Raw genomic sequence first — 14,434 nt, 5'->3', positions numbered from 1 at the left:
TGATCATTAGCAGCAACTGATGTGCAAACATGCACACACAGTTTTTGAATATGGGGTTTTGCCTGAGCAAAGAAATAAAAAGTCCATAGCCTTGGAAATCTGCATTTTTTTAAAAAGGGGAAATACAACTCTGTTTTTAGGACATGTCCTTCAATGACCTCTACCACAGATGAACGTCTTTGTTTAAGAAAGCAATGCTGCAGCCATTAATGAAATATTAAAATTCCTTGGATTGCTCTATACCCAAATGTATTATCTCTACAACTAAAATAGGTAATGAATGGTGGAATTTTACAATGGAAGTCATTAGTGCAGGCGAGCATGATTAGAGTTGCAGTGGTATTTACTTAGATGGTGTATATGTTATTTATCAGTTCTGTGGAAGATTCTAGAAGAGGAGAGCACTGATGAACAAACCATCTAACTTCACAGTGGCAAAAGGTACTCACTGTGTATTGTCTCTGATGGTTCAGTCTCTTGTTTTAATAGGGAGATCTCGTACCAGTGAACAAAGCCATGCCAACTGAAGGTGTAGAACATTTTCTTTGTCATGTACAAGGTCTGATCTTGTTCTCATGGTTACCTCACTGTGCCCTGACAGTGATTTGGTGAAGAGGGTTTTTAGGTTTTTGCCCTTTTCCTCACTTCTTTATTACCCTGCTGCATTGTTGCCATTTGGCATTGGATTATCATGAAAGCATACCTTTATAATGTGACTCTTCAAAATGCAGATTGAGTTTTATCCTGAGTCAGACTGCATTCCCCATATATGATTTTAAAATCAAGAAGTGTTCTGTAATATGATTAACCAGTAATCATTCTTGGTGTTGGTATGATACGGGCTTTGAATTTCTCTGGTTCTAACAGAACTTAGCCCCAGGTTTAGATAAAAATCAAGGAGTGCTATGTACAAAATTGTTGAATCATTATGTCGTACACCTGAAACTAATATAACACTGTATGTTAACTACATTGGAATTAAAATTAAAAACTTAATAAAAATCAGGTGGTGTTAAGGAAGAAAATAACACATGAATGGTATTTAAAAGTACACTGGGAAGAGGGCACCTGGTGGTGTTAAGGAAGAAAATAACACATGAATGGTATTTAAAAGTACACTGGGAAGAGGGCACCTGGGTGGCTCAGTGGGTTAAACCACTTCAGCTCAGGTCATGATCTCAGGGTCCTAGGATCGAGTCCTGCATCAGGCTCGCTGCTCGGCAGGGAACCTGCTTCCTCCTCTCTCTCTCTCTCTCTCTGCCTACTTGTGATCTCTGTCTGTTAAAAAACTTTAGGATGAAAAAAGAAAAAGGGAAGGCTGAAGTCACATCTTGGTTGGCATGGGGGAGCTGGAGGCACACTAATGACAGGGTCTTCTGTGGGATTGGTTAGGGGAGCATATTTGGCTTTCTCTGGCCAGTCTTGAGTTGGGAGTGGCTCATGGTACCAAACACAGTAGAATTGGCTGTCATCCACCATGCTCTGACCGTCCCGAGCTGATTGCAGCAGGTGTGCTTTGGCTTTCCTGCCCAGTTTGTGTGGAGGCTGTGGGGCAGGGTCCTAATTGTGATAGATAGTCTGACCACCATTCATTTGTATAGTCACTTTCCCTGAAGCAAACAGCAGGAGAAGGTGAGAAGCTAATAAGAAGCTGGAGTACAGGGGTGCCTGGGTGGCTCAGGTCATGATCCCAGGGCCCTAGGATTGGACCCCACATTGGGCTCTCTGCTCAGTGGGGAGCCTGCTTCTCACACTCCCTCTGCCTGCCAACCCCCTGCTTGTGCTTGCTCTCTCTCTCAAATAAATAACTAAAATCTTAAAAAAAAATACCAGAGTAAGTAAAAATCTCAGAGTCAGCAGTGAAGCACGGGAAAGTAAATAAACCACTGTACATTCCTAGAAATCTGGGAAAGGACCAGAGATTTCTTATAGAATTCAGGCCTGAGAGTTTTATTTAAAATTAAAGTTTGGTGTCACTTCAGCTGACAACTAGCATACAAAATCATATTAGGTTTTCCTTTCCTTCTTTTTCTTTTAAAAAAGAAATTGCCATTGTGTAGAATGAATACTTTTTATTTTATTTTTAAAAAGATTTTATTTATTTATTTGAGAGAGAGAGAGTGAGTGAGAGAGAACGAGTGGAGGGAGGGGCAGAGGGCGAGGCAGACTCCCTGTGGAGCAGGGAGCGCAACACAGGACTTGATCCCAGGCCCTTGGGATCATGACCTGAGCTGAAGGCAGACTCTTAACTGTCCGAGCCATTGTGGTACCTGAACAAATACCTTTTGGGTTTCAAAACGTTTTTAAAATCCTATTCATATTAATAGGATGGATTAATATGAATAGAGTTATAGTAGCCATGTAATGAGTGGACCCCAAAAGACTTTTAAGTTTTTGGTATACTTACATATTTATCACTCATATATTTATAGTAAGTACCTTTCATAAACCATCTTTTAAAATCAAAGCACCAAGAGTACACTAGTGAGCTGGAATCAGAGCCTGCTCTGAATAGGTTCAGTTTTGGTTGGAAGAGACCAGTGGGAAAAATTAAGATTGGACCATGTATGGTTTGAAGAGTGCTGCCTTGGTGGTTTGCATGGAGGTATAGCCAAGAATCCTTTTCAGTTGAGAGGGTCTGGAGATTATTTTTAGAGGGGATGATTTTATTCTTGAACTAAATCTTGAAGAGAGGTAGGCATTAACTCCTGAGTGGGTGCCTGGGTGAGGAGTGGGCATTATAGGCAGAGAAGTGTGAAATAATTTCATGAGTCATTTTAAGGTTTCTCCCTGTATTATTTTGAGATACCTGGGGTAATTTACTTGAAAATACTTAATCATAGAGGTATAAAATTCTATGCTTGAGTTTTTTTTTAAAAATTTTTTTTAAATTTATTTATTTTCAGCATAACAGTATTATTATTTTTTCACCACACCCAGTGCTCCATGCAATCCGTGCCCTCTATAATACCCACCACCTGGTACCCCGACCTCCCACCCCCCTGCCACTTCAAACCCCTCAGATTGTTTTTCAGAGTCCATAGTCTCTCATGATTCACCTCCCCTTCCAATTTACCCCAAGCCCTTCTCTCTAACTCCCCATGTCCTCCATGCTTTTTGTTATGCTCCACAAATAAGTGAAACCATATGATAATTGACTCTCTCTGCTTGACTTATTTCACTCAGCATAATCTCTTCCAGTCCCATCCATGTTGCTATAAAAGTTGGGTATTCGTCCTTTCTGATGGAGGCATAATACTCCATAGTGCATATGGATCACATCTTCCTTATCCATTCGTCTGTTGAAGGGCATCTTGGTTCTTTCCACAGTTTGGCGACCGTGGCCATTGCTGCTATAAACATTGGGGTACAGATGGCCCTTCTTTTCACGACATCTGTATCTTTGGGGTAAATACCCAGGAGTGCAATGGCAGGGTCAACACACACAAAACAGACAATCACATCAAAAAATGGGCAGAAGATATGGACAGACACTTCTCCAATAAAGACATACAAATGGCTATCAGACACATGAAAAAATGTTCATCATCACTAGCCATCAGGGAGATTCAAATTAAAACTACATTGTGATATCACCTTACACCAGTTAGAATGGCCAAAATTAGCAAGACAGGAAACAACAAAATTAGCAAGACAGGAGGGGATGTAGAGAAAGGGGAACCCTCTTACACTGTTGGTGGGAATGCAAGTTGGTGCAGCCTCTTTGGAGAACAGTGTGGAGATTCCTCAAGAAATTAAAAATAGAACTTCCCTATGACCCTGCTATTGCTTGAGTCTTTTTTAATGTTTGCCCCAGGAAAGGTTAGTTTGTATGTGACATGCTCTCACGAATGCACCCTAGAGAGGTGGTTGGTTAGCATTTGAAAGACTCTAATCAGAAGTTCACACCTGTGAAGTATCTTTATCTTGATGAGGCTTCTGTTAGAAGGATTTTTTTCTTAGGTGAAATGGGTCCATTTTTAAAGATACATGCATTGGCTGGAAGTAATGGGCAAGTGGCCCACTGTTGGAAGGGTAGGAGAACCAGGTGAGCCCAGCAGGGTGGCGTTCTTGGTGTCCGACTCAGGTTTGTTCCTGAGTTTTGTACAGTGGAAGCCTTTAGCAGTCTGGGGAAGTCTGTGAATTCATTCTCAAGATGTTTTTAAATGCATAAGGCAAAATAAACTGCATAGGGATATATTGGAAGCCATTTGTACTACTGATATACAGATATCAAGATATTTTTAAAAAAGAACAAATTCACCCTGCTGCTGGGCCCAAGTAATCCTCAGTCCTGTGTTTCCAAGAGCCTTTTCTGTTTTTCCGACATTCTCTGCTGACTCACTTTGAGCACCCTTGGAGCTGTGGTCTTTTATTTTCAGGAGTACCCCTCTGTCCCTCTCTGCTTGAGTGACCATGTGACTCCAGGGATTTGGGGCCAGAGGCTAGAATTTTGTTCAATTTGTCATCATGAGCCAATCTCTCTCAGTTTAGAGTTGCTTTCTCCTCTCTGGCTGCTATCTTGTGGGTTATATATCCGTAATTGTTTTATGGTTCATCTGGATTTTTTCAAAATAAATTCAGAGTAAATTACTCTAAATATCTCAAAAAGGAAAAAAAAAAAAAAAGGCCCAAGTCATCATATGTATGGACTTCTTGGCCTTTAAATCTAACTCTTGGCAGTTATTTATTTCAAGGCCAGTGGCAGCAACAAAATACACCTCCCCCTGTGCCAGGAAACTCTGGCTCACCCACACATTCCAATTTATGTAATGTTAGTTATTTTACATTTGTGTTTGTTTCCCTTCTAGCCCTTAGTAGCTATTAAGTTTCGATAGTGGTGGTGATAAAAATACCTATACCTACGTACGGTGAGCTCACTGAAATTATTTCTGTGTCTGTGCGCACAGGTGTGTGTCTGTGTGAGTGTATGTATTTATATAGGTCTACTTATACTTAATATTTGTAGAAATGTTGAGATGTATCAGTTCTACAGATTTTTTTTCTTGCATTTTGTTGAGAGTAGATTCAGTAACCCTTCTGATTTGAATGGGAAGAGATCTAAATGTTTTATTTTCTTAGATTTTTGTTAAATTTTCTTCGTATTTTCTGCTAAATTCTACTCTAAGAACTAAATATGTTTCACTGTTCTATGCTCTAAAGTAACTAACATTTAAAAATTTTAATTTTCATCTGTTCTTTTTTGCTCGAATCATTGTATATTTAAGTGAGCATTTTGCCAAAGGTATGTGGTCCTGTTCCTTGTTAGCATTTGATAACCAGTGATATTTTCCTGAAAACCATTTATTATTTTGATTTATGTAGTTATTGAATAGAATATAAATAAAACAGATAAGACTGTTTTTCAGTTTTTATCTCCCTTGCCTTGTTCGAATTGCTAAGCATCCAGACATTTTCAGTGTAATTTTATTTTTATTTATCAGTTCATGTCTTTAGGGGTCGTTTTCATTTGATAATGTAATCAGCTGTCTTGTTCAGCAAAAATATGAATTAAAGTTGAATAGTCAGATAATCTTCTGAATTGTCTTGTAGTTTCCATTTACATATTATAGCAAGCATTTTATTTCTTCATTACCATCCTCTACCTGTTATTCCTTCTAAAGGATTATTCTCATTTGGAAGGATTAAATTTCTATCATCCTGGGATGCAATTGTAATTGCCTTCAGTCATTCAAAGGAAAACCATTAATTATAATATCATCTAATTTTTTAATGAACTAGATTTCTTCTTTTAAAACTGATGAAATATATTTTTAATACTGAAATTTACATTTAGGATGTATTTAAGATTGTATTGTATTTAAGGTATTGTTTGTATTTTTTTAAGGTATTTTTTCAGGCTATCTAGTGTTATGCCGTCCAGATTTTTTTGCAGGTTGATTGTGTTCATGAAATATAATGATGAGAGATTTACAAATTCTATTTTTGAACTCTTGAAATCAGATCTTTGAATGTGTCACATAGATGTGGAATTGCTGGGTTGTAGGGTGTGTTCATCTTCAGCTTTGGTTGGTGTTGTGAAATCCTTTATCCAAGTTGTGGTACCAATTTACTGATTTACTGTGGAATGTGACTACCTGTCCCCCTACCCCAAGTTTTGCAAGTTCTTGGTATTAATGTGATTTCTTAACTGGATATGTGTTGATATGTATCTCAGTGTTCTGATTTTCATTTCTGTGATCATTAGTGGGTTTGGGTAGTTCTCACATGTTTGTTGGCTATTTGGGTATTCTCTTTTGGGAACCACTTATTCTAGTTTCAGGGATTGTTCATCTTTTTCCCACTGATTTATTTTCCCCTTGTATTCTATGTATTAATCCATTGTCAAGTATGGAAATTGCAGAACTTTCTTCTAGCTAGTGGTTTTTCTTCTCATTTTGTTTATGGGGACGCCTACAATTTTTTTTTTTTAAATTTTAGCTTGTACTTTTTAGATGTTATTTAAGAAGTCACAAAACTGTGCTCTCTTATTTTCCTTTAAAAGCCTTTCTTTTTAACTGTTGGATCTTTAATCCTCCTATAATCATGTTTTTAAAGTATTTTCTGGTATTTTTTTTTTTAACCAAATAGATAGCTAACTATTAGCTAACTAAACCTATACCCTTAGATGAATAGTCAAAGACAGAATTGGTGTATAATGAAGGAAGTCAGTTTATTACTTTGCCAGGGAAAGAAGTCTGCAGCAGGCTAATGCCTCTAAGACTGCAAGTCGGCCTGGGGTAAAAGGCCAAGGGGTTATACAGGAAAATACAGGATCTGGGTGGTTCCGATAGGGATCTGAAACATGTCTTGCCAGCTGTCTTCATCATGTCTTCGAGGTGGTCTCATGACTTGCACTGATGTGGCCATCCGAGTCTCGATTATTAAGTATACGTGGGGTTCAGCAAGATGTCAGTATTGATACTGAGTTCCTGGAACAAAGGATTCTACAGAAAAACAAGTGACAGAGAAGGAAAGGCTTCAAGAATAAGGAAGAGGAATATTTATTCAAAGTCAAGCCTTGCTCAAGAACTAGTGGGCCCCTCTTAATTTCCATCCATCTTTCTGTTTCTATAGCAGTGTCACTACTTTCCAAATACACTATGGAATCAATATGAGGAGTTCATGAAAACCTCCTTGGAAATTAGGGGCTAATTCTGAGGAGAGTTAACCTCTCTGAGTCTTCTCATCAATGACTATGTGTTACTTTCATTTATTCCTTCTCTGACACAGAAATATGAGTTTCTGACCTGTATCATTTTTTCTTCTCTCTGAAGACCTTTTTATTTTCAAAAGATTTTATTTTCAAGTAATCTTTACACCCAGTGTGGGGCTTGAACTCACAACCCCAAGATCAAGAGTCACATGCTCCTCCAACTGAGCCAGCTGGGTGGCTCTCTTTGAAAAACTTTTAAAAAATATTTCTTGCTTCCATATAAATTCTAGGGTTATTTGTTCCATTTCTTTGAAAAAATGGATGGTATTTTGATAGGAATTGCATTAAATATGTAGATTGCTTTAGGTAGCTTAGACATTTTCACAATATTTTTTCTTCCAATCCAGGAGCATGGAACATTTTTCCATTTCTTTGTGTCTTCCTCAATTTAATTCATAAGTACTTTATAGTTTTCTGAGTGTATATTCTTAGCCTCTTTGGTTAGGTAAGGCAGGTCTATTGACAGAAATTTTCTTTCATTTTTGTTTGTGTGAGAAAATTTTATTTCTTCTTTTACTTTTGAGGGATAGTTTCACTCAGAATTCGAAGCTGGTGGTTTTTTTCTCTTAACACTTTGAATATTTCACTCCAACCTGACCTATCAGGTAGAATGAACTGAGATAAATGAGTCATTAGTGTAAGATTGTACATGTGTATGGCTTGAAGCCAGGTTATGTTCACTGTTTGCTGAACCTGTGGTTTCAGAGGTTAAAATTCCCTGAAGCATCCTTGTTTTTGTCACACCTGTTGTTTGGGTTTTCCTAATAACTCCTTCTGACATAAAACCTGTGTCTTGGAACTGTCTCAGTTGTAATCTGTGTTATTATACCGGAGCTCTGTTGATATTGTAGTGGGAGGGGAAGCATCCAACAGTCCTATGGTTAGGATTCTTTCTGTGAGCCTGTGCCTTTGGTCTATGACCTTCACAAGTACTTCTCAGTTATTTCCCCCCACAGAGGAGACAGGAAGGCTTAGAGGGTGCTGGAATTGGGTTTGTCCTACCCAGGTCAGTTAGGTTCTGGTGAAATAGTGTTCCCTGTGTCCAGACCTTTGTTGAGGAGAAAAGAATGCTCTGAGCATGTTTCACAATGGTTAATTTTTCTTCCCTCTGCCTGAAGCATAGGGACAGGGATGTTTCTTTGATTTTCACCCAGAGAATCTAGTGGGGATTCTGGGAAGTTAAACTCCTGGGAGTGTTGGGTTCCACTGAGGCTGGGCTCTAGGAGTTTTTATCCCCCAACTTCAGGCTCCAGTGATTAGTTACCCTTCCTGTTTTTGCATCAGTTGCCAGCTCCAGTGGTGATTCATGTTCCCATTAAGCTGTGATTCTCTGTATTTGCCTGGCTCTTAAGTGTTTGGGGCAGGAGTTTGTTCCATGACATCAATTCTCTGATCAGATCTACAAAGACCTGTTGATTTTGTTGGTTTAGCATTTTTCTTGTTGTAAGGATGGTTGTGACAATGTCCAAGGTTTTTTCAGAAGTCTGTCAATAGTGATCATACCTATAAATATTTTCTACATTTTTTTCTGTAGAAGTCATAATATCATAGATACTTCAGAATTTTATTGTTGTTGTAGATTGTATCTTAATTATGTCATTTTATTGGTTATATTGTAGGCATATAGGAATACTAATTTTTGTCTCTTCATCTTCTGATGATCTTGCTTTTTGACTATGCTTAACTGTTCTTTAAACTTGGACACTTAGATCATTTATGTCAGTCCCACTTCTCTAAAGCCTTTAAGGTAAGTGTTGATCATGTTAATAGGTGTTAATAGTAGGATATATTTCTTTCCTTTGCATGGTTTTTGCTTTTGACATAACTGCAAGTTTAGAGATGTCAAGATTCCTTAGTGGAGGCTTTCAGTGACGTGACATCACTTAATGGAAGAGGATAAACAGAACATCTCTAGTTCTTAGGGTTCTTGCACAAATATCAAGATATGATACATATATAAACTTTTTATATAAAGTGGAGTTAGAGTAGGTTCATACTGATGGGCTACTACCCATGTGTGGAGATCTTTATCTGTGCAGAGCTTCCTTCCCTTGGTTTGGACAGCAAGAGGGTATTGTTGGGGTGTGACCAGTTTCTCCTGCCCTTTTTTCAGTGTAGAGAGAAAAAAATTCTTTTTTTTTTTTTTTTTCGCAGTGTAGATAGAACAAATACATATTTCAGGGTCTGGAATAAATTCAGTTGTAAACAACAGAAATTTTGTTTATTGTTGCCAAAATAGTTCATCAAACGAGGGAGTAGGTTTCCAAATTAGATGTGGAAATGATTTGTCCTTCTTCATTTTTCATTTTCATTCAGGGGAATAATTTTGTTATTTTGGAGTAGGTTTCAAACCGTATTTGATTGTGCTCTGTCTGAAACTATGAGGAAGTCCTCGAGGTGGTTTGTGGAGTGGATATATAGCTTTTGAATCAGTTTTTTAAAACACCCAAGATTAACTTGTCATGGTTCTTTGATGTATTTAATAAAGCATGAGGATTGGGTGTCTCCTCTTTCTCCCAATATTTTGATTGTGTAGTTTAAATTTGAGTAATGATCACCAGCTTACATATGTTAATTTGGTGATTTAATGTCAACCCATGCTAACCAAATTTTGTGTTATATAGTAAAATTTCTTTTGTAAACTCTGAAGGTTGATAAATTACCATTTTGATGATCATAATGTCATTTTGACCTGAGGACTTTTTCAGAGTTAAAAGAGCCTGGTGGTTTATCAAATGTCATGCAGAGTTTAAATCCAGGATAAATTTAGCTTTTGATTTTCCCCCTCTTTTGATTAGTGATTCTGTCAGTGCAAAAAGTACTGATAGTAGTTAATACCAGTTTTGTGGTTAAAAAGATTGGAACCAAATCTTTTATGTCTTTTCTTTAAGGTTGTTGACTATATCCTGCCACCCTTGATCTCCTTGGTTCAGAGCCAAAATGGTAAGTGTGACCACATCAGCGAGAATGCCATTAGATACACATTCAGTTTACATTCTCTCTCCATGTACTCATATTCTTAGCGGTTTTTGTTTTTGTTTTTTTTTTCAAGTGGAGTGGAGACTCTTCAGCTTGAGGTTACTCTCAGAAACCACATCTCTACTCGTGAACCAGGAGGTTGGGGATGACAAGAAGGAGGCGAATGTTGATTTTGACAGCAATCTGCTAGCTCTCATTAGAGACGTCTTACTTCCCCAGTAAGTCCCACATGCTGCATTCACGCGGAGAAGTGTAGGAAGTCTAGGATGCTTCTGTCAAATGAGGGCCAATGCTGGGGTTGGGCTCAGTGTCCTACGCTACTACACTGCATGGAACCCAGGAGAATCCATTTAGAGCCTTCACTGTTTTCCCTAAGGCACAGGACTCTGAGGTTATGCAGACTTACAGGTGTTCGTGGCCAGAGGGTAAAGTTTATTATTCAAGGTCAACACTGTAAGACTCTTGGAAACATGGAATCAGGACATTTCCTGGCTCTGCTTTGAAATAATAGAGATGGAAAGAAATCTTCCTTCACTCCAAACTCTTGGAATGGAAATTAAGCTTATTTATAAACAAGGTATTTTGGGGGAGGAGTGGAGTGGTGATGGTGCTAGACCAAGTAATGTTCTACTACTAATGAACAGGAGGGGGTTATCTTTTTCCTTTGACTCCATGGTTCACATAGAAACATACGGGAGGATGACGACTAAGAGGACCGAAGGCAAACATGTGAAGCTCTAAAATGACATCTTATAATTGAGGGACACTGAAGTTTTTTCCCCTCCTACTGTGAGTCTTATCAAACAGAAGGACAGGGCTACCTGGTTTTATTATTCTTCGCTTTAGTATGCTTCAGAGATGTTGTGTCTTTCACAATTGAAGGTCAACCCTCTGTTGAGCAAGTCTTTGCAGTAATATTTGTTCACCTCATGTCTCTGGGTTACGTTTTGGTAATCCTCACAGTGTTTCAGACTTTATTATTATTGTATTTGTTACATTGATCTGTGATCAGTGGTCATGACTTGCTGAAAGCTCAGGTGGTGTTAGCCTTTTTTAGTAATAAAGTTTTTTAAAGCAAGGTACATGCATGTTTTTAGACATAATGCTATTACACACTTACTAGGCTATTTAGTACAGTGTAAATGAACTTTTATATGAGGTGGAAAACCACAAATTTCCTTTGACCTGTTTCATTGCCGCATTTGCTTTCCTTTGGTGGTCTGGAAGGTTACCCACAAAACCCCACAGTATGCCTGGAACTAGAGCTGAGAAACATATGCCAGATATCACTATTCAAGGAAAGATAACAGAATTCAACAGAGGCCAGATTGCATGTCCTGCATTGGTGTTCCTGCCTGCTCATAGGCACAGACTTCCTCAGGGTCCGGGCTGTCTAAGCTCAACGGGTTTTCAGGAGTGGCAGTTTCACCAAATGTCCCCATCAGTTTGTTCCACTTTTCCAGATCACCGGTGCTCATGTAAGAAAAAACTCATTTCCACAATATATAGATGCCAGATATGATCCTATTCTGAAGCATTCAACCCCCATCATTGGTTTAGGAAGGTTCATCTTATGAAGCGAGTGGCCAGTGTGTCTGAACCTCTTCCTGGCAGAGGGGCCTGTCTCGACTGCTTGGAGCTGGATCTGTAATAGCTTGGTTTATAGAGCCAGACTGTTTCTTTTATTCCTGCACTGCTGCAGTTGGTTTCAGGGAGACTCCTGATAATGAATATATACTGTTAGAATAGGTTTGATACCCAAAGTAAGAAAGTGGCTATCTATAGGAAGAAACACTGTTAAACTTTCTCATGTGAGAAACTATCAGTAAATGTATTTTTGGTTCCATTTGTTATCTCTGAGTGTCTATGTTTGTACTCCTGTGGGTAAATACAAGATTAGAACCTTCTCTCGTGGGATTAATTCTTTCTTTCAGTGCCATCTTACACTTCTAAGCCATATGTAATTATTTACATCTTTCTGATAAGAAAATGCCCCAAAAGATTTTTTATTTTTTTGTGAAAAGTGTAATTTTTGAAAGATTTGCTTTGGCTATCTGCTGTCTAACAGCTTGTAGAGAAGCATTTCTCAGGATCTGAGATGTGCCCTCCACAGTAGGAACAGGATTTTCTTTAACAGGACTTCACAGGTTATTTTTTTTTAAAGAAATTGATTTATTTTTATTTAAGTTCAATTAACATACAATGTGTTATTGGTTTGGGAGGTTGAGGTCAGTGATTCATTAGTCTTATAGAATACCCAGTGGCTCATTATATCCCGTGCCTTCATCCTAATGCCTATCCCCCCAACCCTCCACCCCTCCAACAGCCCTCAGTTTGTTTCCTATGCTTATGAGTCTGTAATGGTTTGTCTCCCTCTCTAATTTCTTATTTTTTCTTCCCTTCCCCTGTGATCCTCTGTTTTGTTTCTTAAATTCCACATATCAGCGACATCATATGATAATTGTCTTCTTCTGATTGACTTATTTCACTTAGTGTAATACCCTCTAGATCCATCCACATTGTTGCAAATGGCAAGATTTTGGTTTTTTTTTTTTTTTTCTTCTGATGCTTGAGTAGTATTCCATTGTATAAATTAATGCACCATATGTTCTTTATCCATTTATTGGTCGATGGACATCTGGGTTCTTTTCATAGTTTGGCTATTGTGGACATTGCTGCTCTAAACATTGTGCCCCTTGCATCACTACACTTGTACCTTTCGGATGAATACCCAGTAGTGCAGCTGCTGGGTCATAGGGTAGCTCTATTTTCAACCTTTTCAGGAACCTCCATACTGTTTTCCAGAGTGGCTGCAACAGCTTGCATTCCCACCAAGAGTGCAGGGGAGGGTTCCCCTTTCTCCACATCCTCGCCAACATCTGTTGTTTCCCAACTTGTTAATTTTAGCCATTCTGATTGGTGAGGACCTCACAGGTTACCAAAGCTGGTTAACACCCATGCAAATATGAAATAAAATTTCTCCCTATCTGGAGTTTGCCCACTTATGGAAGAGTTTGTAAAATAAAAAGTGTTAAATCTATAATTCCACACTTTTGTTTTACTCATCTGAATTGGAATAAATAGTATGCACTTCCTATAACGTGTATCTTTTTCCAGAGATGAGGAATTATGGAGGAAAATACAAATAAAACCACATGACAACTCAAGAACAGAAGTAATGTAGATGAGTTCAGGTATTCATTAAGCAATTTGAAATCTACTTTGGATAGTATTACAGAATTGATTGGAATATGGTGCAGGTTGTTTTCAAAGCTTGTGGACTGACTCTGATGTGATGCATAGATCTTGGCTCTATATTTTGTTCTCTTGGCCTTGTTTTCTAATCTCCAAGAATGGGGGCAGTAGTATCTACCTCAGAAGATAGTTGTGGGGATTAAATAGGATACCTCTTGTGAAGCTTAGTATAGTGTGTGGGGCATGGTATACTCTTGACAATAGTAGCTCTGGTAAATTTATTATAACCTTTACTTATTAACCTTTAAAAGGAAGATTGTGATAGAACAATAATAATAGTAATAGCACATACTTCAAAGAGGTGAAATAGCCATTAAAATAGGTATTGCTGAATGTGCCTAGCCAGCATGTATAGTAAGGGCTCAGTAAATGTTAAATAAAAACTTAAAAATGAAATCTAATACATTCATTTAACCTTGACTCTGGAAAACTAGAAATCTTGGCAAGGAGTTTGGTCTTTGATGACAGCTCTTAATGATTGTAAGTTTAGAAATTCTTTTTTTTTTTCTTTTTTTTTTAACTTTTTATTTTTTATAAACATGTATTTTTATCCCCAGGGGTACAGGTCTGTGAATCAGCACTCACCAAAGCACATACCCGCCCCAATGTCCATAACCCCACCCCCCTTCTCCCAACCCCCCTCCCCCCAGCAACCCTCAGTTTGTTTTGTAAGATTAAGAGTCACTTATGGTTTGTCTCCCTCCCAATCCCATCTTGTTTCATTGATTCTTCTCCTACCCACTTAAGCCCCCATGTTGCATCACCACTTCCTCATATCAGGGAGATCATATGATAGTTGTCTTTCTCTGCTTGACTTATTTCGCTAAGCATGATACACTCTAGTTCCATCCATGTTCTCGCAAATGGTAAGATTTCATTTCTTTTGATGGCTGCATAGTATTCCATTGTGTATATATACCACATCTTCTTGATCCATTCATCTGTTGATGGACATCTAGGTTCTTTCCATAGAATGGCTATTGT

The 14,434-nt window shown here is 38.2% G+C and overlaps 1 protein-coding gene across 2 annotated transcripts in view; it reads left to right on the top strand.

Moving 5' to 3' along the window:
- The window catches only part of ULK4 (unc-51 like kinase 4), a 628,848-nt gene that overhangs the window by 230,765 nt on the left and 383,649 nt on the right, over window positions 1–14,434 (top strand). For both annotated transcript variants that reach the window (XM_032312841.1, XM_032312747.1), the window contains exons 28-29: window positions 10,108–10,159; window positions 10,269–10,413. In XM_032312841.1, coding sequence (XP_032168732.1) covers window positions 10,108–10,159; window positions 10,269–10,413 — 197 coding nt within the window. The remainder of the gene's footprint in view (window positions 1–10,107; window positions 10,160–10,268; window positions 10,414–14,434) is intronic.

The sequence above is a fragment of the Mustela erminea genome, chromosome 1 (genome assembly GCF_009829155.1).
Source record: "Mustela erminea isolate mMusErm1 chromosome 1, mMusErm1.Pri, whole genome shotgun sequence".
Classification (NCBI taxonomy): domain Eukaryota; kingdom Metazoa; phylum Chordata; class Mammalia; order Carnivora; family Mustelidae; genus Mustela; species Mustela erminea.
This window is presented reverse-complemented; position numbering and strand designations above follow the sequence as displayed.